The sequence below is a fragment of the Bidens hawaiensis genome, unplaced genomic scaffold (assembly GCF_021521415.1).
Source record: "Bidens hawaiensis isolate Kalapana, Puna unplaced genomic scaffold, B.hawaiensis_p1.1 tig00024643_1, whole genome shotgun sequence".
Lineage (NCBI taxonomy): Eukaryota > Viridiplantae > Streptophyta > Magnoliopsida > Asterales > Asteraceae > Bidens > Bidens hawaiensis.
The window spans coordinates 127991-155443 of NW_027493900.1; the positions used below are offsets into that span (position 1 = coordinate 127991).

Below are 27453 nucleotides of genomic sequence, written 5' to 3' on the forward strand. Positions count from 1 at the left end.
TTTTTGATAAACCACTAAAACAAAGTATCAGTAACTTCGACATCTTTAATGTAATCGCACAAAGATATTAACAAAAAATTAACCTTTTTGAGTATACTTACAATATATATTGTAATCGAAATCAAAATAACCCTTTTGAATTAACCAAATATTATGATTGTAATTAACGCCCAATTAAGTTTTTCAAAGACAGTTGGAGACGTGACCAAAACAAGCAGAGATATTGTAAAGGAGGCGTCTTAGTTAAGTTTCAACGTCTGATAATGTTAGTAGTGCGTTACAAGAAATAAAACGTAGTACTCAAACCTTCTAAGTTCTAATAAAAACCTTAATACCAAAACTTGTTATTTAAATCGTACCTTGAATACTAACTTGTCACAAACCTATAGAGCAACAAATACTTGTTAATGAAAATTCATAACCACATACATATACTCACTTATGTACCACAATATTAAACATAGTAAGATCACATCATCATTAACATTATTTCAAGTTGTTGCAAGTCCTAAACACTCTACTCTCTTCTCTTCTTCTTCTTCTCTTCCTTTTGAGCCGAATTCTTCAACTGCATCCGTCATGATAGAAAACAAACGAATCAGATTCCGTTATTAACGAGTCGATAAGAAGAAATCAATGACATTCAACTTAAAAGTTGAAGCTTACCATGATAATAAGTATACGAACAAAGACAGCAATGAAGTCGGTAAACAGCGTAAGTGCATGCTTCACATAATCCAAATCTCCAAGATGAGCCTTCTCAATAATCTGCTGTGTATCAAATACCATGTACCCAACAAACACCAAAAGCCCAAAATACAGCTGCAAAATAAACCATGATCACTAATTAGTACTAAGAATATTGACGGTTAATCCGTTAATAATATTAAGAGATATATTATCATTTTGTTACCTCAAACTGGAACATAGCCATAGAACCACCAAAGATAGATGAAGCAAAATGCAACCAGAACAATAACGATAAACCAGAAGACAGAAGACCACCTAGATAAAGATACTCTCTACGTCTTGCCAACATGGCAGCTCCCGAGAAGCAGGCGAACGCAATCGCGGTCCCCACAAACGCGCTCACTAAAATGCTGCAAAGAGCAAAACAAACAAAACAACATGAAACAATGTTCAGGTCATAAGTTCAAAATAACAGGAACATAAGCATAAGCATAAACATATTACATTATAGATACCTTGGATCAAAATCGATGGCTAAATCGATTAGAGGACCGATAGAAGCTCCTTGAAAGAGAGCTGAAGCCATTAACAATGAAACCCTTTTTTGCTGCATATCGAACAAGGCAAAATGATTCAAATTTCAAAACATAAAGATAATAAAACAAGATACAGGCTTTGTCAAGCAAGCAAATAAATTTACCTCTTCATACGGAGGAGTGGCGAGTAACCAAGACATGCATCCAATGGTTGCAAATGTGGTCAAGAGACCACCAATGTTCCATAGGATGTGAAGATAAGCTCCAGCAGCAGACGCTACCAGCGCGCAACATAGAGTCAGATAAACCTGCAATGATGTTGTATGGAGTCAATTATGATCAGTAGAAGAAATTAAACATAAAATAAATAAATAACTATGTCATATAGCATTATTATATAAGGTTTGGTTCAAATACAAATACAAATTAAATTAATGTGCTAAGTGTGATAATCAAGCAGTGTAATATTTTATACAGCATAGTGTAATACAAATTTACACTCATTATATAAGCATAAAACTATATTGTTTTTAACAAAGTTGTAATAGTAAACTTGGAGAATAAGTGGTTAGATTCTTCTTCAGACTGAAGCACAAGCAAGTGGACCAGATCAAATTCATCTAAGTTATTTATTTGTAGTAATTGATGGTGTGGTGTAATTTAGGGATTATTGTACAAGACACACATTTTCAATTCGTTATTAGATTATGGTAGCGTCTGTACGTAGTATAAAGCTTACGAGCCTGAAAAAGATCAACAATAATCGAAAAGAAAATCAAACCGTTACACAATTTACAGATGAAACCCTAAAAAAATCTGAAATTAACAACCTAATTGAGAGAAATAAAATGAAATTAGGCGTAGAACCTGTTTGAGATGAGTCTGGACAAGGGGTGAAATCTGACGGAAGTTTTTGAGAGAATCGTAAGTCCAACTGTTACGAGAACCTGATTGTGAATCGAAGAACGAAGAGGAGAATGAATCCATTCTAATTGTAAGTAATAATAATTTTTATGACTTTTGAGGCAGGTAAAGTAAACGGAAGGAAAGAGGTATTTAATGTACTTGTAGGAGACGGTTCAAGGACGACGTCGTTAAGTTTCGCCTAGTGACGAGGAACGTCCAATACCAATTTCCTACTTGTACTTGTTTATATATATATATATATATTATTTATTTAGTTATTACCTTAATTAATGTGTTATTATTGTCACCTACCAAGGAATTCAGGAACTTTCTAGGAAAAGTTTAATAAAAACCTTCAACACGCACCATTATTTTCAAATTTATGGTCCAAGCATGAGATCGTTTTTTGTGAGGCAAACAACGACTAGTAAGCCGTGCAAGGATAGACTTATAAACTTGATGAATGCGGTTCGTGAATCGGCATCTAAGAGGCAAAGAGGAAACACACCAACTAGCGAACTTGGTCGACGAAATTCGCAATATTGATTTGTTGGCTTGGTGGAAAGGAAAACAAAACGAATTTCCTATTCTATCCGCCATGGCTCGTGATTTGCTTGCCGTACAAGCCTCAACGGTTGTTTTCGAATCGGTTTTTTTCTCTTAGTGGGATGGTATTATCAATGCGAAGAACAAAATTAACCCCCGAGTCTCTAGAGGTTTGCATTTGCCTAAAGGACCATTTGGATGCAGTGGATCTTGTACAACACAAGGCAAACTTCGAAGACGAGATACCAATAGAGCGTCCTATTCATGATGAGGAGGCGGAGGACGGGCTTTCTTCCGATAATTCGGGTGGTGAAGAAGACGAGGGTGAAGACTAAGAAGATTTGTAATTTTTATTTGTTTTAGTAAAATCATTTGTAACACGATCAAAGTTCAAGTAATATTTAGTTTTGATTTGTTTAATAACTACCGTTGTTTTATCTATTACTAGTAAGGTTTATTTCGTATTAGTCATGATTAATTTTTTGTTACTTTTTTAATAACAACGAAAATTTTATTTATATAAACAACATATATTACAAACTACATTATTAAAACATAACGATACTAAACATAACTTAAACTAAATAACAACGTCCGTCGTTTTCATCCGGTGTTCTACAACGATTAAGTGTTGTTACCGGCGGCAGTAGGTGCTTGAGTTGTAGAGCCGGACGACTCTCCAGCTTCCACTTTCTTGGCATCCAAACTTTTTTTCTCATGACAACACTTATTGGTATGCTTGCGTAAGGTGGAGTTCGACCCCGCTTTCAGAAACTTCGACCAGTACTTGCACCGAGCCATCTATTGTGAGTCGATCATGACACACAAATCGTAATGTACCCAAACATCGGGGCATTGTGTTGTTTCGATCACTATAACAACGTCGTCGTTAGTTGCCATTTCTTGTCGGTTTAAGCTTAATTGTGATTTAGAGTGTGTTTTAGAGTTTTGAAAGTGGTTTAACAAAATACACACAACACCTTGCTATTTATAGTATGTGGGTAACATATTTATAGTAAAAAAAACCGGTTCCAACGGTCAAAAACGGCCGTTGGAACCGGTTTCTAACGGCTATATTATTTAAAATTCAAAAAAAACCGGTGGAACCGGTTTTTACGTAAAACCCGGTCCCGATTCATACCCTAACCGGTTCCACTGGGTTCCCATTTTAGGCCATCGGGTCGGGTCCGGAACCGACCCGGTTCCTGACAAGAACCGGTCCCATTTTATACCCGGTGTGAAAAAAACCGGTTCCGGGTTTTAAAAATAACCGATTATGTGCACCTCTAACGATATGTATGTTAGTGCACAACTTGATGAAAAGAGCCAATATAATGAAATATAGTAAAAAATACACATAATAATAAAGGTTGAAACAGACGTGTCTGCTTCGATGAGTGGCACATTATCACGCGAAGTCCGTTTGAAAAATTATAAAATCGAGCATAGATAAAAATATGAACCTTGTAACCGGACGGGGACGGGGTAGTTGAAATGGTATCCACTCTCTGTAACAAACGAAATAGAAAATCTAAAAATATAGTCGTTAAATGGCCCAAAGGGTTTCAAAACATGTTCGGTTAATTGTTGATGTGGTGGGAACCCGTTCTTCGGCATCAGTTCGGTTCGTTGTTGATGTGGTGAGAATCTAGTCGGTATTGGATCGGTTTCTTACAACATCCGAACTCACTATAGCCTACGAAAGAGTAAATGAAAAAAGGATAAAGTCATGATAAGTTATTTTTAAGTTAACAGACGTAAACAAAGTGATAATTAAGAAGATTAAAAACACATAAAATTTAAGTGTAAGGGTAAAGTAACAACTTAAAAGGACTTAAAAGTCAAAACACGCGACTGGCCATATAAACTAACCATATGCAATCACTATTATTTTGTCAGGCTTATTTTGTTAAATCGTGTTCAGATATCTTGTAACACTAAAGAGCTAAAGCATCTCATCACATCCAAAAACTAAATGGGTTCATGTCACTTATATCTCATAGCATATCATGAAGTATGATGAAACATGTGAAAGCTTTGTAGAAAATATAGCAAATCAGTTTCAAATTAACTAACATACAAAAGTTATGGGGATAATTAGTTTTGAATAAGGGTTAAATGTGTAACTATTATATAAATTAACAAAAGTTGATATAAGTTCAAGTACTAAACTTATAAATTCAAATGTAAAAGTTTCTAGCCACCAATACTAGCGTTTGAAAAAAAAACTTTTTCTATTAATCTAAAAGCTTGAAACTATTTCAACCAAACAAAGCTTTTTATTAAATAAGAGCTTTTTCATAAAAGCTTAAAGCTCCTAAAAGCTCATAAAAGCTCCTTGCCAAACATATTTTTATTAAGAAATGAATCTATTTTTAAATAACTGTTAAACTGAAAGATAGAAAGAATGATAAACATGGATTAAACAGTATCTTAATCTTTACAAATTTAGTAGATATATTCCATCCCCTTCAATTAGCAAGTAGAAAGCCAACATGTCAAAGTCCCTTGTTAAAAAAGTTAACACTAATTCAACTAACGTTTTTCACGGAAGAGCTTTGACAATTGACAGGCTGTGAATTTGAATGAGCAAGTTTTTGCCTAAGTAGCCTCTGTTTCTCAAAAGCATTAAAGCATGGCACAAAAAACTCATGCTTCAAAGCTTCTTCTCTGCACTAATCCTTGCCCGTGGGTTGACCATTAAGCACTTATCCACAAGATCAATAAGCGAGCTTGCAATAACCTCAAAGAAATCCTCTCGTCTCGTGTTTTGTTTACACCATTCTTGTAGCTTTGTGAGTGCCAGTGATTGTACTTGTAAAAGTTCCTATAACATCAAAATACATATTACTAAGTTTGCTTGTAGTAATATGGAAATAAATTTTGTTAGTAGTATAATATACCGGTGGAAATGATGATTCACGATCATGTAACTTTGCCACTTCCCATAGCTCTTCACTGCCACGAAACTTTGCAATCTCTTTAATGTTTCTGTTTGGTGACATTTTCAAATTGAGAAAATTTATCAGCTTTTGATGACGTGGCAATAGAGGATGTATTTGAGAAAAGGACTTATTAATGGGTAGGGAATGAGGAAACTCACTGATCCGGGTCGCCAACAAAGGGTGTTCTTCCGATGATAAAATAGAGTAAAGTGACTCCAGCAGACCATATGTCAACCTTTGGGCCTTGGTATGTAGATTTCAACAATACCTGAAATACACGCAGATTACGAATTATAAAGACAGGAAATAATAAAATTAATTAAAAAATGAAGTGTTTTTAGTCCTGCAGTGATAAGTAGTCATATTGATACCAAGGCAACCTCGGTGTATAAAGCTCCGGCTTGAACTCATTTATTTAACAAGCTTGTTTTTTAAGTTCAAGCTTGGGCAGAACCAAAACACTTTTAGGGTAAAATTTTTATGTTTTTACTATAAAAAGGGGTGTAAACTAGTCAAGCTTAAGCACAGCTCGTATTCAGGTCTACAACTAAAGTTCATACTTGGCTTGTTTATCATTTATTAATATTTTTTATATACAGATGCAATTGTTTTTGTAATATATATTTATAACTAACCTACAACATAATATATAGTATTTCATTATTTTTGTCATAATTAAATATGATTACTTTTATTATGTAATACAATATGCTCGCAAGCCTAGCCAAGCTAATTATATGAAGCTCCAGCTCGGATTCGTTTATCAAACGAGTTTATTTTTATGTTCAAGCTTCTCATTTAAGCCCGGCTTAATTCGAGCTTACACCCTATAAATAATATTGTATCCAATAAGATTACAACAATTATGTCGTTTTAAAAAATAATCTTTTTAGCGGAATGATTTAGCTTGTTTTCTATAAAAAACAATAAAATAATTGTACAACAATTATATCATTGCATAAAATAACTTACCTCAGGAGCTCTGAAACCCTTTGTGCCAACACACGGTCCTTCTTTCTTTTGTTTCCCATCACCTTAAAAAACAAAAAACCACAATCAGCCCAATTAACACAACATTCGGCTTTAAAAAGGTCAACAAATTAAGTCAAAATCACACCTTTGTTCTTAAGTAAGCTGCCTCCAGTAGACTGCAAAGGCATAGGGGTAAGATACAAAAACTTGTTATCTAACTTAGCAGGCGGGGCAGCAACCCGTTTTCTTTTTGGAACTGGAGTTGTAGTAACCATTGCTTCACGAGCAGGACTTTGCAATGATTCATGTACCAGTTTGAGCAATGCTTGTCTTCCTACGCAAGGAATTGGTTCTCTGAATCTTTCTCCTGAAGGAACTTTAGAACTTGTTGCATCTTTTGTAGAAGTTATTCCAGAACCATCAGCACCTTGGCTTTTCATCACCCCGTGCATGTTTAAGTCTTTGGGATCCCTTTCTTTTTCATATTTTTTTGGATCAAAAGTGTTTTACTAGTTCTTGTTGAAGAAAGAGATTCGGGATGAGGTGGCAAAACAAGCTTAGAACTTGTATCGTTATAGGACTTGGATTTTCCTGTGAAAAAGAGAATATGTTTAATCATTGAAATAATCATTCAGCGTTTTTTCATTGGACAAAAATGCATAAAAGTCAAAACATAACCAGCTTTCATATCAAAGTTTTAATTTTATTTTATTTTTCGTTTATTTAGGAAGATCTTCCAAGTCTAACCACATTCCAGGCCCCACATCAGAAAAAGTCAGCATGGTCAAAGTTACTGACACGTTAGCTGTCACGTCATCGTTTTGACTAGGCGCTTAAAGAAACCAAACGTTCAGCGAATGGTTTGTAAACCGATTCATGTATGTTCGCTTATTTAATAAACGAACAAACATGAGCACGTGTCTCGTTTGTTACTTTATGTCAGTTAATGTTTGTTTGCTTAAGTTCACTCGATTACGTTCTTTATTATATTCATTTAAATTTTTAGGCCCGTTAGAATATAGTCTGGTTCTAGTAACTAGGCCCAACAACTGTTATTCACATTTACTTTAAATTGGGTTAAGCTCAGTTATGTTCGTTCATAATATGTTAATTTACATTTGTGAACCATTCGTTTAAACTGTTAGCGTACAAACATAAACACACACAAACATGTTCAAATTCTTAACGAACTAACACAAACAAGAAAACCTGTTCGTTTAGTTGTTCATGTTCAGTCGTTTGTTCTGGTAAAGTTAAAAAAAGGAACACTAACATGCTCCATTTGTGTTCGCTTGGTTCATTTACAAGCCTAATTTTGACCAGACAATCATAAATCAAAATTTTTGGAAGTCATGAAGGTTTGAGCAAAACAACAGATTCAGTTAGCTTTTCATTAAATAATTGAATTCATACAACAGTAAAAAGAGCTCACCAGTAGATCCAAGCTTCTGATGCAAATCCTGTGAAAAAGACATTACATTTTCAATCAATAAGTAATATTTTAATGTTACGGTAAATATCATAGTATCGAAAAGCCTTGAAAATACTAAAAAACATCACTTACAGTGGCAAGATTGAAATCTATGAGATATCCTTTAGAGGCCTTGCGAGAAAAAAGAAAATTTCCCGGCTTAACATCTCTGTGAACCACTCCCTGAAGCAGAAAATACATATAAAAATTTGCATACACACACACACACATATATAAAGACAAAATAAACAATACCTGTTTATGAAGACTAGCAAGCGCTCTAAACAAACAATAACCATACCACCTGAGCTGAAAAACATCTATCTCTCTTTTCAAGACCTACATTAAAGCACACAAAAATGAAGCAGACTGATAACACATGCTTACTAACTACATGATTATATAAAAACAACTGACTAAGAGATTACCTCAGGCCTGTCGTGTGCAACATGCTCGAGAACAAGACAAGGAGAATTTTCACTTTTGAACGAGCCTTCAAATTTAATCACAAAGTTCTTACCCCTGATGTATAAAAGCAATTTGTATCAGCATCATGACAGAATGGTTGTTATGAAATTCTTTACAATATCCTTACCCAAATCTCTCCAGCATTTTCAACTCGTTATAAACATGTTGCCTGTTAGCATTTGCATGAGGATCTGCAAAACCGTAAACCACCAAAAGTTAAATAATTATCAAGATGTTATAATAAGTAAACAATACATAGTGAAATAAACATCATATGTAAATATATAATGATGTGTCAACAAATACATCAGCTCCTTACATTTAACAGCAAACATTGTTCCATCTTTTTTCCTCCGTGTCTTATACACTGTGCCATAACCACCTGTGTATTCCATAAGTGAAAACAATATAAGAAACTAATATAAATTGTCATAAAACAAAGACCTTAAGCTTGTAATTTAATATTAAGAATTCATATTTACTTCAATTACCTGAACCCTCTTCTTCCTCTACAATATAAGATTCAAACACTGGGAATATTTTTGGCTCCGAATGACCCTGAAAATGAGGCATCAAAAGTGTTACGACAATAAAATTATAAGTTTAAAAATTATCAACATATCAAACTAAAACCATAATCAGACAATATCTGACACTCACTTTCACAGAAATGACAGAAGCCTTTTCCTTATTTTCTTTTATGCTTTCCCTTCCGCTAGTGTGCATCGTTTGTTCACAAGTTGGTTTTAACTTCTGCTTTGTTTGAACTGGCCTCTTGTCTTTTTTACTATACTTCTGCTCAGGAAGAGAACCAACATCATTTCCCTTGTTTGTTTTTATAGAAACTGTTTGCACTGTGGAATTTGTAACCTTTGAAATAGCTTCCAATTTTGCAGTGGATTCTGGCAAATGCTTTCGATCATAAGAAATGACACTGTTTTTCATTGTACAGTCATCTTTGCAAGTCACATTCTTACCCGTCAACAACTTTTCATGATCATGTTCACCAATAAGTGAACAATCTAATTGTTCTTCTCTTTCATAAACTGCTTTCTCTTCTTCTGTTTGTGGAACTACGTTATTATGTTCACCAACTTCTTGGCAAGGTGCTATGTCATTGCAGCACAAAGTGTTCCTGTTTCCATTATTAAACTCGGGTATCACGCCCTCATGAACATTTTTATGTGTCATATTTTCAAGATTACCTTTATGGTTTTCAGAATCTAAATTGCATTCATTTTCTCTTCCCTCCACAAATCTCTGTGTTTCAAGTGAGTTGTTAGTGGCCTTAGAAGAATCATTATCGATCCATGCCTTCACCAGTGACATTACCTTACTGTTATCATCTGCTTGGTGAGCTGTTGTACTAGGTTCTTTACCTAACAAACAGCTTTCATCATTAATAGCTTCTAACCGTGCAAGTAAACTTGCAGTTACATGAGATAATGACCTAAACTGAAAATAATCCTTAAGCCCTCCTGGTATTGTAGTACTAAAAACTATTGTTACTTCCAAGCTCTCTCATGCTCAAAATAGTAGCAATCTTCTTTTCATCTTCACATTCACCGTTCAATCCAAAATTATAGTTTCCAGCATCAAACTTGATTTGTGAGAGCATCCTATCAGTATCAGATATACCAATCGATCCTGTGTTCATGATCACACTCCTTACCATATCATCAACACGAACGTAAACCTGTTATCAATATGAAAAACTATAACATATAAATGTATACTAAGTCAACTACTTTAAAACTATAAATGAATTCTAGAATTAATACTTAAAAGAGTTACACCAAAAGGAACTAAATTAGAACTCAATGATAAATAGTACTTATGCTCACAGTACGTTACCGATACAATTAAAATCACTTCTAACAACTGTTAACTTTAGCACACTAATAATTTAAAAAACTTATCAAGGTACCTTCGCACAAGCATCCGGAATCACAAAAGGAATCGTCAAATCCGTTTGATCTGCTTTCTCTGTAGCATAATTAATTAATCATTTTAAAACACATTAATAATAACATTTTTTTATCAATAAAACATAGATCTATTTGCCTATTACCGCAAGCATTCGACCGCAGTCTTCTTCGCTTCCAAGTAAACATTATCTCAAAACCTTCTCGCGCTCTCTTCCGCGTCATCGTCTCCGGAGAAACCAAAACCTTCAAACCTCGACTCGAATTCAACATAAACCTCTTTAAAACCACACAAACAGCAGACGAGACCGTAACCAGTCCATCACTCGTCAACGAGAGAGGCGAATTCGGTACCGAACAAGCGAATTCGACAAATTCCGGAATAAAACCGCAACGAGCTGCGAGTTCAATTGGAGGAACTGGATGGCCTAGGGTTAATAAAACAGCAAACAAGTTCCATGACTTAATTTGTAACTCAGGATCTGTAATTCGAAGATCGGGAAGCTCATCTGAAGCGTGTGATAGCACCAGCTGGTTGTTCATTGAAATTGTTTGAATTTGGTGTGTGTGGAAAATAGGGGTTCGTGGTTTTGAAGAGTGAAGAAGGTGATTCAGATGGAGAAATGGTGGTGGATTTGGGAGTGAATTGGAGTGTGAGTGAGGCGGGAAACTGGGATTGGGGTTAGGGTTTTGATTACTTTGGTTCTCCCGCCCGACTGCTTTTCTTTGCTTTGGATCTTGATTTTTAATTTTACATATTGCTCCCCGTAACTTTCTTTTATTGTTAGTTCACCCTTGTACTTTTAAAGTACGCATATCCGCCTAGGGATGGATGAGCTCGGGATGATACCGGTACCGATTCCGAAACCTATGGGATATATTTATATACTGGAACTTATTCAAATTTACTAAAGTCTAGAACTGACGATTAAATGAATTAAGAGCAACCCTACTGGCTTTCCACATATGGTTGTCAGGTTGGCATTGCCCAACATGATTGTAAGAACGTGCACCGGACGTATCATTTTTCTTCACTCCTCCACATGGGTCCAATAAAGACCACAGATTTCTTTAAAACAAAAACAAGTCACTAGAGGTGCTCTAACTAAACCACTTCTTCTTATAAACCGAAAACCTGGACCAACCAAAATTGATCGGTTGTGGAATCTAAATGCTAAAGCATCTGTTACACGTACTGAACATAACCACAAGAACGTGCTCTTTTTTTCTCTCCTCCACGTTGGTCCCGTAAGGACCACGGATTTCTTTAAGAAAAAATATGAACCTTGTAACCGGATGGGGACGGGTAGTTGAAATGGTATCCACTCTCTGTAACAAACGAAATAGAAAATCTAAAAATATAGTCGTTAAATGGCCCAAAGGGTTTCAAAACATGTTCGGTTAATTGTTACATATTGCATAAGTTTATATTTTAATGATTATGTTAATGAAAGAATTTCAATTAAGAAATGGACATCGAAATTTATTAGCAAAGGACTAAAGATAATATTGCATGATAAACCAGGGTCTATTTTACTAATTTCAGGGAGAGATCCTTTATTTTGTTGTTTACAATAAACCCCTTTACAATATCCAAATTTTACCCTTTTCAACATTTTAAACCGATTTAACTTTTATTTTAACTAAATTGAACTGAATTACATATTTGATTTTCGGTTCAGCTTAAACCAGATTATACAATCGGTTTTTGGGTCTAGAAAACTCAGTTCAGTAATATTAAGAAACCCGGATTACATATATTTATCGATTTTCTTACTTGTACAACTCACTAATAATTAGCTCGTTATAAAACAGGGAAATCCTAACCAACAAACACTAATCTTGTTAAAAGTTTGGATTTTGGTTTGAATTTGAAACCGAACTGAATGGAAGCAAGTTTTCGGTTCGGTTTTACAAACTTTGAAATAGGTTCGGTTTAGTTCTCAATTTCCAGCGAATAATATTCAAATAAAACAATCAGAAACCCAAATCAATCAAGTTGTAAATATTTGCTCTATGAATATTTACTCATTTGTAAATCTAGCCAATATAGGGCTGTAAACGAGTCGAGTCGAGTCGAGCCATGTGCTCGAGCTCGAGCTCGAACTTAATCGAGCTGGCTCGAGCTCGGCTCGTTTTCTTTATCGAGCTGAAAAACCGAGCTCGTGCTCGGCTCGTTTAAAGCTCGAGCCGGCTCATTTTTTTTTTATTTTTTTTTATTTTATATTTTACAAATTTTGATATATAAAAGAAAAAAAATTATAATTTTAACATACATATTATATAAAATTTATAAGCTAGAGAACTTTTAACGTTATATGTTTTTTTAGTTATTTTTTATAAGGTTTTATGTATTTAGTGGCATAATATATGTATAATTTTATTGATATATTTCTTGATATGCAATTATTATATATAGATATTAATATTTAGGGTTTAATATAACCGAGCCAACGAGCCGAGCTATGAGTCGAGCCAGACCGAGCCACGAGCCGAGCTGACCTTGGCTCGAGCTCAGCTCGTTCGGAAATCGAGCCGAGTCAATCCGAGCTCATTTAGAATCGAGCTTTTTCGAGCCGAGCTTTTTCGAGCTATTTTCGAGCAAGCCACAAGCAGCGAGCTTTTTGAACAGCCCTAAGCCAATATGACAACTGGAATAATATCATTATAGATTTATACTCTATGATCTTCTTGGGGATCTACACAAATCTTGTATATTGTTCCCACGTCTGTCTGTTTGTTTATTGTATTTGGTTAATGTAAGGATATTTTAAGTTTAACAAGAAACATAAATTTTTAAATATTAAAAATAGTCATGCTTCGTCTGTTGAGATGTATTTGTTAAATAATTATTGAGTGGAGTTTGGGTTGTACTTTGTTAACCCATTTTCCCATCTTCTCTTTTTGTTATAGTGAATAAAGAGGCAAGAAAATCACTAATACATCATTTTTAAAAAGGTGTTATACCTCTCTAATGTCACAGATTTAATTACGTCGTTAGTGTCTATGGTTTAAAAATGTAACATGTTTTGGTGTTAAGATTTTCAAGTAAAAAGTTTGTGTACCCTAATTTATCATGTCTATTGTTTTATGTAACATGTTTAGGTACTAACACTAATAGACGGGTTAATACTTAACTAAGAAGCTTCTCATATGCTTAACATGTGAGGATATCTATAACAAACCATAAATAATGGATAAAGAAAACATGTGAGGATATCCTTTATTGTGAGTTTCTACTCTCGTGATTATCGTTATGATTATTGGTTTTATACTAATCAAGATATACTACATTGTGTTTATCTTAGGTGCTTAATACCAGGAGGTGTTCTTTAATTATAAACTCAAAAGGTGAGACATTCGAGTTTTTGTACCACTCACATTTGCGTGAGACAACTATTTTTTCGACAATGTCATGGTGATTTCAAAACCTATAAAACCCATGATAGATTGTCTAAATATTTTCAAATGTATTTATAAAATATTCTAAATACATTACAGTGATTAAGTCTCTGTAGACTTACGGGATGGTTACTACTGGTATTGTGGGGTTTTGTGTACAAGGCTTGCCTACTGGGCTATTACACGTTACTTATTGGACAAGTGTTAGCCAATAAGTAATATGACCACAGTCATAGATACGGTCGAGTGAGAAGTACCTTTCGGTAATTTGTAAGCAGACAGATGTAAAAACATCTTAATGTTGTAACTGTAAACTGTGTCATTTTCAAATGAATGTACTCACCAGTATTTCTTGCTGATCAAATATTTTAAGCATGTTTCAGGTGACTTGTTAGAGACAAAGGAATGATGCCTGCGGGCTTCCAGCTTAAATAAGTGGCTTGTCACCAGAATAAATAAACTTGTTTTGTAAATTAGGGTTTAACCCTATAAAACTTATGTTTGTATAAAAAGGGATTTAATTCCCGGTTTATCATAATAATAATCATGGTGTTTTTATAACTCTGATCATTTTTCCTAACTACGGTTCTGAAAAAATTTTCCGCTGCAAAATAATTTAATAAACACCGATACCACCAATCAATGTTCACGGCCTCCCATCCCGGGGTATAGGGGTCGGGGGCTGTGACAATATCTTTCACAATTTTATTTACATTTCCAAAAAAAATCATTTTTTTAAGAAAAATACACTTTTTAAAACTCAATTCTCGTTTTCACACCGGCTTGTAGTCACCACAATTTAAAGTCATTCAAGAACTAATCATACGTCAATTACAATATAATTTCAATGTGGTTAATCCAAATGGATGATTTCGTTCTATATTGTAAGTATACACAAATTTTTATTTTTATTCTTAATTTCTTTGTGTAATTACGTTAAAGGATGATGATAGCAAAAAAGGTTTTTTGATAAACCACTAAAACAAAGTATCAGTAACTTCGACATCTTTATTGTAATCGCACAAAGAAATTAACAAAAAATTAACCTTTTCGAGTATACTTACAATATATATTGTAATCGAAATCAAAATAACCCTTTTGAATTAACCACATATTATGATCGTAATTAACGCCCAATTAAGTTTTTGAAAGACAGTTGGAGACGTGACGAATACAAGCAGAGATATTGTAAAGGAGGCGTCTTAGTTAAGTTTCAACGTCTGATAATGTTAGTAGTGCGTTACAAGAAATAAAACGTAGTACTCAAACTAGACGTGCACAAAAAAACCGGTTCCGGAACCTAACCGGTGGAACCGAACCGGAACCGGTTCCAGTTCCAACCCGGTTGGAACAATACCCGGTTTGGGTATTTTTGTACCCGAAAATCGGGACCGGTTCTACTATATATATTTCAGTACCGGTTCCAACCCGGTTCCTACCCGGTTATTATTTGGAACCGGTTCGGGTCGTACCCGGAAAAACCGGTTCCGACGGGTTTTTTTTCAAGGGTCAAACAAAAAGTCAAACTAGCCGTTGGAACCGGTTCCAACGGTAATATAGCCGTTGGAACCGGTTTTTTAGACACCAAATAGCCGTTGGAACCGGTTCCAACGGTAATATAGCCGTTGGAACCGGTTTTTGAGGCAATATATCCGTTGGAACCGGTTCCAACGGTAATATAGCCGTTGGAACCGGTTTTTGGGCCAAACCTATATATAACTTGTTTCCATTACTTGTTTCACCATTACTTGTAATTATTTGTTTTGGTAAAATTATTTGTAACTTGTTCGACTAATTATTTGTTTTGGTAAAATTATTTGTTTCGACGAAGAAGAATTGTACTATATGTTTTATTATAATTTGTTCGATTAATTTTTGTTACTTTTTTAATAACGACGAACATTTTATTTATTTAAAAACTAACTATTACAAACATTATTAACACATAAACGATACTAAACATAACAACTAAAACATAAAAAACAAAGTCCGTCGTTTTAATCCGGGAATACTTATTTTTGGGTTGTAGAGCCGGACGACTCTCCCACTTCCTTTTTTTTATCTTCCAATCTTTTTTTCTCTCGACAATACTTATTCGTATGTTTTCGTAATGTCGAGTTGGACCCTGCTTTAAGAAACTTCGAGCAATATTTGCAACGTGCCAACTCATGTGAGTCGGTCATGAGACACAAATCGTAATGGACCCAAACATCGGGGCATCTTGTTGTTTCGATCACCATAACAACGTCATCATTGGATGCCATTTGTGGTCGGTTTAAGGTTAATTTTGGTTTGTAGTGTGTTTTATGGTTTTGGAATTGGAGTGTGTTTGATAGTTTTGAAACTTGCTATTATTAGTAAGAAAATACCCTATTTATAGTTAAAAAACCGGTTCCAACGGTCAAAAACGGCTATATAGCCGTTGGAACCGGTTCCTAACGGCTCTAATTTTTAAATTTCAAAAAAAACCGGTGGAACCGGTTTTTACGTAAAAACCGGTTCCGGTTCATACCCTACCGGTTCTTAAAAGTTCGCATATCTGGGCACCGGTTCGGGTCGGGAACCGAACCGGTTCCTGACTGGAACCGGTGTCATTCTCTACCCGGGTTGAAAAAAACCGGTTCCGAACCGGTTCGGGTTTTCAAGGTGTACCCGATTTGTGCAGCTCTAACTCAAACCTTCTAAGTTCTAATAAAAACCTTAATACCAAAACTTGTTATTTAAATCGGACCTTGAATACTAACTTGTCACAAACCTATAGAGCAACAAATACTTGTTAATGAAAATTCATAACCACATACATATACTCACTTATGTACCACAATATTAAACATAGTAAGATCACATCATCATTAACATTATTTCAAGTTGTTGCAGGTCCTAAACACTCTACTCTCTTCTCTTCTTCTTCTTCTCTTCCTTTTGAGCCGAATTCTTCAACTGCATCCGTCATGATAGAAAACAAACGAATCAGATTCCGTTATTAACGAGTCGATAAGAAGAAATCAATGACATTCAACTTAAAAGTTGAAGCTTACCATGATAATAAGTATACGAACAAAGACAGCAATGAAGTCGGTAAACAGCGTAAGTGCATGCTTCACATAATCCAAATCTCCAAGATGAGCCTTCTCAATAATCTGCTGTGTATCAAATACCATGTACCCAACAAACACCAAAAGCCCAAAATACAGCTGCAAAATAAACCATGATCACTAATTAGTACGAAGAATATTGACGGTTAATCCGTTAATAATATTAAGAGATATATTATCATTTTGTTACCTCAAACTGGAACATAGCCATAGAACCACCAAAGATAGATGAAGCAAAATGCAACCAGAACAATATCGATAAACCAGAAGACAGAAGACCACCTAGATAAAGATACTCTCTACGTCTTGCCAACATGGCAGCTCCCGAGAAGCAGGCGAACGCAATCGCGGTCCCCACAAACGCGCTCACTAAAATGCTGCAAAGAGCAAAACAAACAAAACAACATGAAACAATGTTCAGGTCATAAGTTCAAAATAACAGGAACATAAGCATAAGCATAAACATATTACATTATACATACCTTGGATCAAAATTGATGGCTAAATCGATTAGAGGACCGATAGAAGCTCCTTGAAAGAGAGCTGAAGCCATTAACAATGAAACCCTTTTTTGCTGCATATCGAACAAGGCAAAATGATTCAAATTTCAAAACATAAAGATAATAAAACAAGATACAAGCTTTGTCAAGCAAGCAAATAAATTTACCTCTTCATACGGAGGAGTGGCGAGTAACCAAGACATGCATCCAATGGTTGCAAATGTGGTCAAGAGACCACCAATGTTCCATAGGATGTGAAGATAAGCTCCAGCAGCAGACGCTACCAGCGCGCAACATAGAGTCAGATAAACCTGCAATGATGTTGTATGGAGTCAATTATGATCAGTAGAAGAAATTAAACATAAAATAAATAAATAACTATGTCATATAGCATTATTATATAAGGTTTGGTTCAAATACAAATACAAATTAAATTAATGTGCTAAGTGTGATAATCAAGCAGTGTAATATTTTATACAGCATAGTGTAATACAAATTTACACTCATTATATAAGCATAAAACTATATTGTTTTTAACAAAGTTGTAATAGTAAACTTGGAGAATAAGTGGTTAGATTCTTCTTCAGACTGAAGCACAAGCAAGTGGACCAGATCAAATTCATCTAAGTTATTTATTTGTAGTAATTGATGGTGTGGTGTAATTTAGGGATTATTGTACAAGACACACATTTTCAATTCGTTATTAGATTATGGTAGCGTCTGTACGTAGTATAAAGCTTACGAGCCTGAAAAAGATCAACAATAATCGAAAAGAAAATCAAACCGTTACACAATTTACAGATGAAACCCTAAAAAAATCTGAAATTAACAACCTAATTGAGAGAAATAAAATGAAATTAGGCGTAGAACCTGTTTGAGATGAGTCTGGACAAGGGGTGAAATCTGACGGAAGTTTTTGAGAGAATCGTAAGTCCAACTGTTACGAGAACCTGATTGTGAATCGAAGAACGAAGAGGAGAATGAATCCATTGTAATTGTAAGTAATAATAATTTTGATGACTTTTGAGGCAGGTAAAGTAAACGGAAGGAAAGAGGTATTTAATGTACTTGTAGGAGACGGTTCAAGGACGACGTCGTTAAGTTTCGCCAAGTGACGAGGAACGTCCAATACCAATTTCCTACTTGTACTTGTTTATATATATATATATATATTATTTATTTAGTTATTACCTTAATTAATGTGTTATTATTGTCACCTACCAAGGAATTCAGGAACTTTCTAGGAAAAGTTTAATAAAAACCTTCAAGACTTTTATTACCATTATTTTCAAATTTATGGTCCAAGCACGAGATCGTCTTTTGTGAGGCAAACAACGACTAGTAAGCCGTGCAAGGATAGACTTATAAACTTGATGAATGCGGTTCGTGAATCGGCATCTAAGAGACAAAGAGGAAACACACCAACTAGCGAACTTGGTCGACGAAACTCGCAATATTGATTTGTTGGCTTGGTGGAAAGGAAAACAAAACGAATTTCCTATTCTATCCGCCATGGCTCGTGATTTGCTTGCCGTACAAGCCTCAACGGTTGTTTTCGAATCGGTTTTTTTCTCTTAGTGGGATGGTATTATCAATGCGAAGAACAAAATTAACCCCCGAGTCTCTAGAGGTTTGCATTTGCCTAAAGGACCATTTGGATGCAGTGGATCTTGTACAACACAAGGCAAACTTCGAAGACGAGATACCAATAGAGCGTCCTATTCATGATGAGGAGGCGGAGGACGGGCTTTCTTCCGATAATTCGGGTGGTGAAGAAGACGAGGGTGAAGACTAAGAAGATTTGTAATTTTTATTTGTTTTAGTAAAATCATTTGTAACACGATCAAAGTTCAAGTAATATTTAGTTTTGATTTGTTTAATAACTACCGTTGTTTTATCTATTACTAGTAAGGTTTATTTCGTATTAGTCATGATTAATTTTTTGTTACTTTTTTAATAACAACGAAAATTTTATTTATATAAACAACATATATTACAAACTACATTATTAAAACATAACGATACTAAACATAACTTAAACTAAATAACAACGTCCGTCGTTTTCATCCGGTGTTCTACAACGATTAAGCGTTGTTACCGGCGGCAGTAGGTGCTTGAGTTGTAGAGCCGGACGACTCTCCCGCTTCCACTTTCTTGGCATCCAAACTTTTTTTCTCATGACAACACTTATTGGTATGCTTGCGTAAGGTGGAGTTCGACCCCGCTTTCAGAAACTTCGACCAGTACTTGCACCGAGCCATCTATTGTGAGTCGATCATGACACACAAATCGTAATGTACCCAAACATCGGGGCATCGTGTTGTTTCGATCACCATAACAACGTCGTCGTTAGTTGCCATTTCTTGTCGGTTTAAGCTTAATTGTGATTTAGAGTGTGTTTTAGAGTTTTGAAAGTGGTTTAACAAAATACACACAACACCTTGCTATTTATAGTATGTGGGTAACATATTTATAGTAAAAAAACCGGTTCCAACGGTCAAAAACGGCCGTTGGAACCGGTTTCTAACGGCTATATTATTTAAAATTCAAAAAAAACCGGTGGAACCGGTTTTTACGTAAAACCCGGTCCCGATTCATACCCTAACCGGTTCCACTGGGTTCCCATTTTAGGCCATCGGGTCGGGTCCGGAACCGACCCGGTTCCTGACAAGAACCGGTCCCATTTTATACCCGGTGTGAAAAAAACCGGTTCCGGGTTTTAAAAATAACCGATTATGTGCACCTCTAACGATATGTATGTTAGTGCACAACTTGATGAAAAGAGCCAATATAATGAAATATAGTAAAAAATACACATAATAATAAAGGTTGAAACAGACGTGTCTGCTTCGATGAGTGGCACATTATCACGCGAAGTCCGTTTGAAAAATTATAAAATCGAGCATAGATAAAAATATGAACCTTGTAACCGGACGGGGACGGGGTAGTTGAAATGGTATCCACTCTCTGTAACAAACGAAATAGAAAATCTAAAAATATAGTCGTTAAATGGCCCAAAGGGTTTCAAAACATGTTCGGTTAATTGTTGATGTGGTGGGAACCCGTTCTTCGGCATCAGTTCGGTTCGTTGTTGATGTGGTGAGAATCTAGTCGGTATTGGATCGGTTTCTTACAACATCCGAACTCACTATAGCCTACGAAAGAGTAAATGAAAAAAGGATAAAGTCATGATAAGTTATTTTTAAGTTAACAGACGTAAACAAAGTGATAATTAAGAAGATTAAAAACACATAAAATTTAAGTGTAAGGGTAAAGTAACAACTTAAAAGGACTTAAAAGTCAAAACACGCGACTGGCCATATAAACTAACCATATGCAATCACTATTATTTTGTCAGGCTTATTTTGTTAAATCGTGTTCAGATATCTTGTAACACTAAAGAGCTAAAGCATCTCATCACATCCAAAAACTAAATGGGTTCATGTCACTTATATCTCATAGCATATCATGAAGTATGATGAAACATGTGAAAGCTTTGTAGAAAATATAGCAAATCAGTTTCAAATTAACTAACATACAAAAGTTATGGGGATAATTAGTTTTGAATAAGGGTTAAATGTGTAACTATTATATAAATTAACAAAAGTTGATATAAGTTCAAGTACTAAACTTATAAATTCAAATGTAAAAGTTTCTAGCCACCAATACTAGCGTTTGAAAAAAGAGGCTTTTTCTATTAATCTAAAAGCTTGAAACTATTTCAACCAAACAAAGCTTTTTATTAAATAAGAGCTTTTTCATAAAAGCTTAAAGCTCCTAAAAGCTCATAAAAGCTCCTTGCCAAACATATTTTTATTAAGAAATGAATCTATTTTTAAATAACGGTTAAACTGAAATATAGAAAGAATGATAAACATGGATTAAACAGTATCTTAATCTTTACAAATTTAGTAGATATATTCCATCCCCTTCAATTAGCAAGTAGAAAGCCAACATGTCAAAGTCCCTTGTTAAAAAAGTTAACACTAATTCAACTAACGTTTTTCACGGAAGAGCTTTGACAATTGACAGGCTGTGAATTTGAATGAGCAAGTTTTTGCCTAAGTAGCCTCTGTTTCTCAAAAGCATTAAAGCATGGCACAAAAAACTCATGCTTCAAAGCTTCTTCTCTGCACTAATCCTTGCCCGTGGGTTGACCATTAAGCACTTATCCACAAGATCAATAAGCGAGCTTGCAATAACCTCAAAGAAATCCTCTCGTCTCGTGTTTTGTTTACACCATTCTTGTAGCTTTGTGGGTGCCAGTGATTGTACTTGTAAAAGTTCCTATAACATCAAAATACATATTACTAAGTTTGCTTGTAGTAATATGGAAATAAATTTTGTTAGTAGTATAATATACCGGTGGAAATGATGATTCACGATCATGTAACTTTGCCACTTCCCATAGCTCTTCACTGCCACGAAACTTTGCAATCTCTTTAATGTTTCTGTTTGGTGACATTTTCAAATTGAGAAAATTTATCAGCTTTTGATGACGTGGCAATAGAGGATGTATTTGAGAAAAGGACTTATTAATGGGTAGGGAATGAGGAAACTCACTGATCCGGGTCGCCAACAAAGGGTGTTCTTCCGATGATAAAATAGAGTAAAGTGACTCCAGCAGACCATATGTCAACCTTTGGGCCTTGGTATGTAGATTTCAACAATACCTGAAATACACGCAGATTACGAATTATAAAGACAGGAAATAATAAAATTAATTAAAAAATGAAGTGTTTTTAGTCCTGCAGTGATAAGTAGTCATATTGATACCAAGGCAACCTCGGTGTATAAAGCTCCGGCTTGAACTCATTTATTTAACAAGCTTGTTTTTTAAGTTCAAGCTTGGGCAGAACCAAAACACTTTTAGGGTAAAATTTTTATGTTTTTACTATAAAAAGGGGTGTAAACTAGTCAAGCTTAAGCACAGCTCGTATTCAGGTCTACAACTAAAGTTCATACTTGGCTTGTTTATCATTTATTAATATTTTTTATATACAGATGCAATTGTTTTTGTAATATATATTTATAACTAACCTACAACATAATATATAGTATTTCATTATTTTTGTCATAATTAAATATGATTACTTTTATTATGTAATACAATATGCTCGCAAGCCTAGCCAAGCTAATTATATGAAGCTCCAGCTCGGATTCGTTTATCAAACGAGTTTATTTTTATGTTCAAGCTTCTCATTTAAGCCCGGCTTAATTCGAGCTTACACCCTATAAATAATATTGTATCCAATAAGATTACAACAATTATGTCGTTTTAAAAAATAATCTTTTTAGCGGAATGATTTAGCTTGTTTTCTATAAAAAACAATAAAATAATTGTACAACAATTATATCATTGCATAAAATAACTTACCTCAGGAGCTCTGAAACCCTTTGTGCCAACACACGGTCCTTCTTTCTTTTGTTTCCCATCACCTTAAAAAACAAAAAACCACAATCAGCCCAATTAACACAACATTCGGCTTTAAAAAGGTCAACAAATTAAGTCAAAATCACACCTTTGTTCTTAAGTAAGCTGCCTCCAGTAGACTGCAAAGGCATAGGGGTAAGATACAAAAACTTGTTATCTAACTTAGCAGGCGGGGCAGCAACCCGTTTTCTTTTTGGAACTGGAGTTGTAGTAACCATTGCTTCACGAGCAGGACTTTGCAATGATTCATGTACCAGTTTGAGCAATGCTTGTCTTCCTACGCAAGGAATTGGTTCTCTGAATCTTTCTCCTGAAGGAACTTTAGAACTTGTTGCATCTTTTGTAGAAGTTATTCCAGAACCATCAGCACCTTGGCTTTTCATCACCCCGTGCATGTTTAAGTCTTTGGGATCCCTTTCTTTTTCATATTTTTTTGGATCAAAAGTGTTTTACTAGTTCTTGTTGAAGAAAGAGATTCGGGATGAGGTGGCAAAACAAGCTTAGAACTTGTATCGTTATAGGACTTGGATTTTCCTGTGAAAAAGAGAATATGTTTAATCATTGAAATAATCATTCAGCTTTTTTTCATTGGACAAAAATGCATAAAAGTCAAAACATAACCAGCTTTCATATCAAAGTTTTAATTTTATTTTATTTTTCGTTTATTTAGGAAGATCTTCCAAGTCTAACCACATTCCAGGCCCCACATCAGAAAAAGTCAGCATGGTCAAAGTTACTGACACGTTAGCTGTCACGTCATCGTTTTGACTAGGCGCTTAAAGAAACCAAACGTTCAGCGAATGGTTTGTAAACCGATTCATGTATGTTCGCTTATTTAATAAACGAACAAACATGAGCACGTGTCTCGTTTGTTACTTTATGTCAGTTAATGTTTGTTTGCTTAAGTTCACTCGATTACGTTCTTTATTATATTCATTTAAATTTTTAGGCCCGTTACAATATAGTCTGGTTCTAGTAACTAGGCCCAACAACTGTTATTCACATTTACTTTAAATTGGGTTAAGCTCAGTTATGTTCGTTCATAATATGTTAATTTACATTTGTGAACCATTCGTTTAAACTGTTAGCGTACAAACATAAACACACACAAACATGTTCAAATTCTTAACGAACTAACACGAACAAGAAAACCTGTTCGTTTAGTTGTTCATGTTCAGTCGTTTGTTCTGGTAAAGTTAAAAAAAGGAACACTAACATGCTCCATTTGTGTTCGCTTGGTTCATTTACAAGCCTAATTTTGACCAGACAATCATAAATCAAAATTTTTGGAAGTCATGAAGGTTTGAGCAAAACAACAGATTCAGTTAGCTTTTCATTAAATAATTGAATTCATACAACAGTAAAAAGAGCTCACCAGTAGATCCAAGCTTCTGATGCAAATCCTGTGAAAAAGACATTACATTTTCAATCAATAAGTAATATTTTAATGTTACGGTAAATATCATAGTATCGAAAAGCCTTGAAAATACTAAAAAACATCACTTACAGTGGCAAGATTGAAATCTATGAGATATCCTTTAGAGGCCTTGCGAGAAAAAAGAAAATTTCCCGGCTTAACATCTCTGTGAACCACTCCCTGAAGCAGAAAATACATATAAAAATTTGCATACACACACACACACATATATAAAGACAAAATAAACAATACCTGTTTATGAAGACTAGCAAGCGCTCTAAACAAACAATAACCATACCACCTGAGCTGAAAAACATCTATCTCTCTTTTCAAGACCTACATTAAAGCACACAAAAATGAAGCAGACTGATAACACATGCTTACTAACTACATGATTATATAAAAACAACTGACTAAGAGATTACCTCAGGCCTGTCGTGTGCAACATGCTCGAGAACAAGACAAGGAGAATTTTCACTTTTGAACGAGCCTTCAAATTTAATCACAAAGTTCTTACCCCTGATGTATAAAAGCAATTTGTATCAGCATCATGACAGAATGGCTGTTATGAAATTCTTTACAATATCCTTACCCAAATCTCTCCAGCATTTTCAACTCGTTATAAACATGTTGCCTGTTAGCATTTGCATGAGGATCTGCAAAACCGTAAACCACCAAAAGTTAAATAATTATCAAGATGTTATAATAAGTAAACAATACATAGTGAAATAAACATCATATGTAAATATATAATGATGTGTCAACAAATACATCAGCTCCTTACATTTAACAGCAAACATTGTTCCATCTTTTTTCCTCCGTGTCTTATACACTGTGCCATAACCACCTGTGTATTCCATAAGTGAAAACAATATAAGAAACTAATATAAATTGTCATAAAACAAAGACCTTAAGCTTGTAATTTAATATTAAGAATTCATATTTACTTCAATTACCTGAACCCTCTTCTTCCTCTACAATATAAGATTCAAACACTGGGAATATTTTTGGCTCCGAATGACCCTGAAAATGAGGCATCAAAAGTGTTACGACAATCAAATTATAAGTTTAAAAATTATCAACATATCAAACTAAAACCATAATCAGACAATATCTGACACTCACTTTCACAGAAATGACAGAAGCCTTTTCCTTATTTTCTTTTATGCTTTCCCTTCCGCTAGTGTGCATCGTTTGTTCACAAGTTGGTTTTAACTTCTGCTTTGTTTGAACTGGCCTCTTGTCTTTTTTACTATACTTCTGCTCAGGAAGAGAACCAACATCATTTCCCTTGTTTGTTTTTATAGAAACTGTTTGCACTGTGGAATTTGTAACCTTTGAAATAGCTTCCAATTTTGCAGTGGATTCTGGCAAATGCTTTCGATCATAAGAAATGACACTGTTTTTCATTGTACAGTCATCTTTGCAAGTCACATTTTTACCCGTCAACAACTTTTCATGATCATGTTCACCAATAAGTGAACAATCTAATTGTTCTTCTCTTTCATAAACTGTTTTCTCTTCTTCTGTTTGTGGAACTACGTTATTATGTTCACCAACTTCTTGGCAAGGTGCTATGTCATTGCAGCACAAAGTGTTCCTGTTTCCATTATTAAACTCGGGTATCACGCCCTCATGAACATTTTTATGTGTCATATTTTCAAGATTACCTTTATGGTTTTCAGAATCTAAATTGCATTCATTTTCTCTTCCCTCCACAAATCTCTGTGTTTCAAGTGAGTTGTTAGTGGCCTTAGAAGAATCATTATCGATCCATGCCTTCACCAGTGACATTACCTTACTGTTATCATCTGCTTGGTGAGCTGTTGTACTAGGTTCTTTACCTAACAAACAGCTTTCATCATTAATAGCTTCTAACCGTGCAAGTAAACTTGCAGTTACATGAGATAATGACCTAAACTGAAAATAATCCTTAAGCCCTCCTGGTATTGTAGTACTAAAAACTATTGTTACTTCCAAGCTCTCTCATGCTCAAAATAGTAGCAATCTTCTTTTCATCTTCACATTCACCGTTCAATCCAAAATTATAGTTTCCAGCATCAAACTTGATTTGTGAGAGCATCCTATCAGTATCAGATATACCAATCGATCCTGTGTTCATGATCACACTCCTTACCATATCATCAACACGAACGTAAACCTGTTATCAATATGAAAAACTATAACATATAAATGTATACTAAGTCAACTACTTTAAAACTATAAATGAATTCTAGAATTAATACTTAAAAGAGTTACACCAAAAGGAACTAAATTAGAACTCAATGATAAATAGTACTTATGCTCACAGTACGTTACCGATACAATTAAAATCACTTCTAACAACTGTTAACTTTAGCACACTAATAATTTAAAAAACTTATCAAGGTACCTTCGCACAAGCATCCGGAATCACAAAAGGAATCGTCAAATCCGTTTGATCTGCTTTCTCTGTAGCATAATTAATTAATCATTTTAAAACACATTAATAATAACATTTTTTTATCAATAAAACATAGATCTATTTGCCTATTACCGCAAGCATTCGACCGCAGTCTTCTTCGCTTCCAAGTAAACATTATCTCAAAACCTTCTCGCGCTCTCTTCCGCGTCATCGTCTCCGGAGAAACCAAAACCTTCAAACCTCGACTCGAATTCAACATAAACCTCTTTAAAACCACACAAACAGCAGACGAGACCGTAACCAGTCCATCACTCGTCAACGAGAGAGGCGAATTCGGTACCGAACAAGCGAATTCGACAAATTCCGGAATAAAACCGCAACGAGCTGCGAGTTCAATTGGAGGAACTGGATGGCCTAGGGTTAATAAAACAGCAAACAAGTTCCATGACTTAATTTGTAACTCAGGATCTGTAATTCGAAGATCGGGAAGCTCATCTGAAGCGTGTGATAGCACCAGCTGGTTGTTCATTGAAATTGTTTGAATTTGGTGTGTGTGGAAAATAGGGGTTCGTGGTTTTGAAGAGTGAAGAAGGTGATTCAGATGGAGAAATGGTGGTGGATTTGGGAGTGAATTGGAGTGTGAGTGAGGCGGGAAACTGGGATTGGGGTTAGGGTTTTGATTACTTTGGTTCTCCCGCCCGACTGCTTTTCTTTGCTTTGGATCTTGATTTTTAATTTTACA

General features: G+C 34.8%; 3 protein-coding genes and 2 pseudogenes across 5 annotated transcripts; all 5 read right to left on the reverse strand.

Annotated features, from left to right (window-relative positions):
- Positions 1-383: 383 nt before the first annotated feature.
- On the reverse strand, positions 384-2223 carry LOC143569739 (bax inhibitor 1-like). The gene is made up of 6 exons (XM_077055576.1): positions 2094-2223; positions 1391-1534; positions 1206-1297; positions 914-1100; positions 667-822; positions 384-568 (listed from the first exon to the last, which is right to left on the reverse strand). Exons 1-6 carry the CDS (start codon positions 2211-2213, stop codon positions 518-520), a joined length of 750 nt encoding a protein of 249 aa, XP_076911691.1. The 5' UTR covers positions 2214-2223; the 3' UTR covers positions 384-517.
- Positions 2224-5099: 2876 nt separating this feature from the next.
- LOC143569748 (cell cycle serine/threonine-protein kinase hsk1-like) lies at positions 5100-7047 on the reverse strand (annotated as a pseudogene).
- Positions 7048-7049: 2 nt separating this feature from the next.
- Positions 7050-10273, reverse strand: LOC143569740 (uncharacterized). 2 transcript variants are annotated; one of them, XM_077055578.1, is made up of 9 exons: positions 9195-10273; positions 9026-9092; positions 8854-8916; positions 8662-8725; positions 8495-8588; positions 8322-8405; positions 8160-8249; positions 8028-8055; positions 7050-7186 (listed from the first exon to the last, which is right to left on the reverse strand). In XM_077055578.1, exons 1-9 carry the CDS (start codon positions 9861-9863, stop codon positions 7050-7052), a joined length of 1296 nt encoding a protein of 431 aa, XP_076911693.1. In that variant the 5' UTR covers positions 9864-10273. The 2 variants fall into 2 exon arrangements, with proteins under 2 accessions (XP_076911693.1, XP_076911692.1); XM_077055577.1 differs by having other exon boundaries at positions 8160-8405.
- A 6356-nt stretch (positions 10274-16629) lies between these two features.
- On the reverse strand, positions 16630-18506 carry LOC143569741 (bax inhibitor 1-like). The gene is made up of 6 exons (XM_077055579.1): positions 18327-18506; positions 17624-17767; positions 17439-17530; positions 17147-17333; positions 16900-17055; positions 16630-16801 (listed from the first exon to the last, which is right to left on the reverse strand). The coding sequence occupies exons 1-6, from the start codon at positions 18444-18446 to the stop codon at positions 16751-16753; spliced, it is 750 nt and encodes a 249-aa protein (XP_076911694.1). The 5' UTR covers positions 18447-18506; the 3' UTR covers positions 16630-16750.
- A 2831-nt stretch (positions 18507-21337) lies between these two features.
- LOC143569749 (uncharacterized) lies at positions 21338-26511 on the reverse strand (annotated as a pseudogene). Its single transcript, XR_013141791.1, has 11 exons — positions 25433-26511; positions 25264-25330; positions 25092-25154; positions 24900-24963; positions 24733-24826; positions 24560-24643; positions 24394-24487; positions 22834-22895; positions 22020-22129; positions 21820-21907; positions 21338-21743 (listed from the first exon to the last, which is right to left on the reverse strand). The product of XR_013141791.1 is annotated as an uncharacterized LOC143569749 (transcript).
- Between the last annotated feature and the right edge of the window lie 942 nt (positions 26512-27453).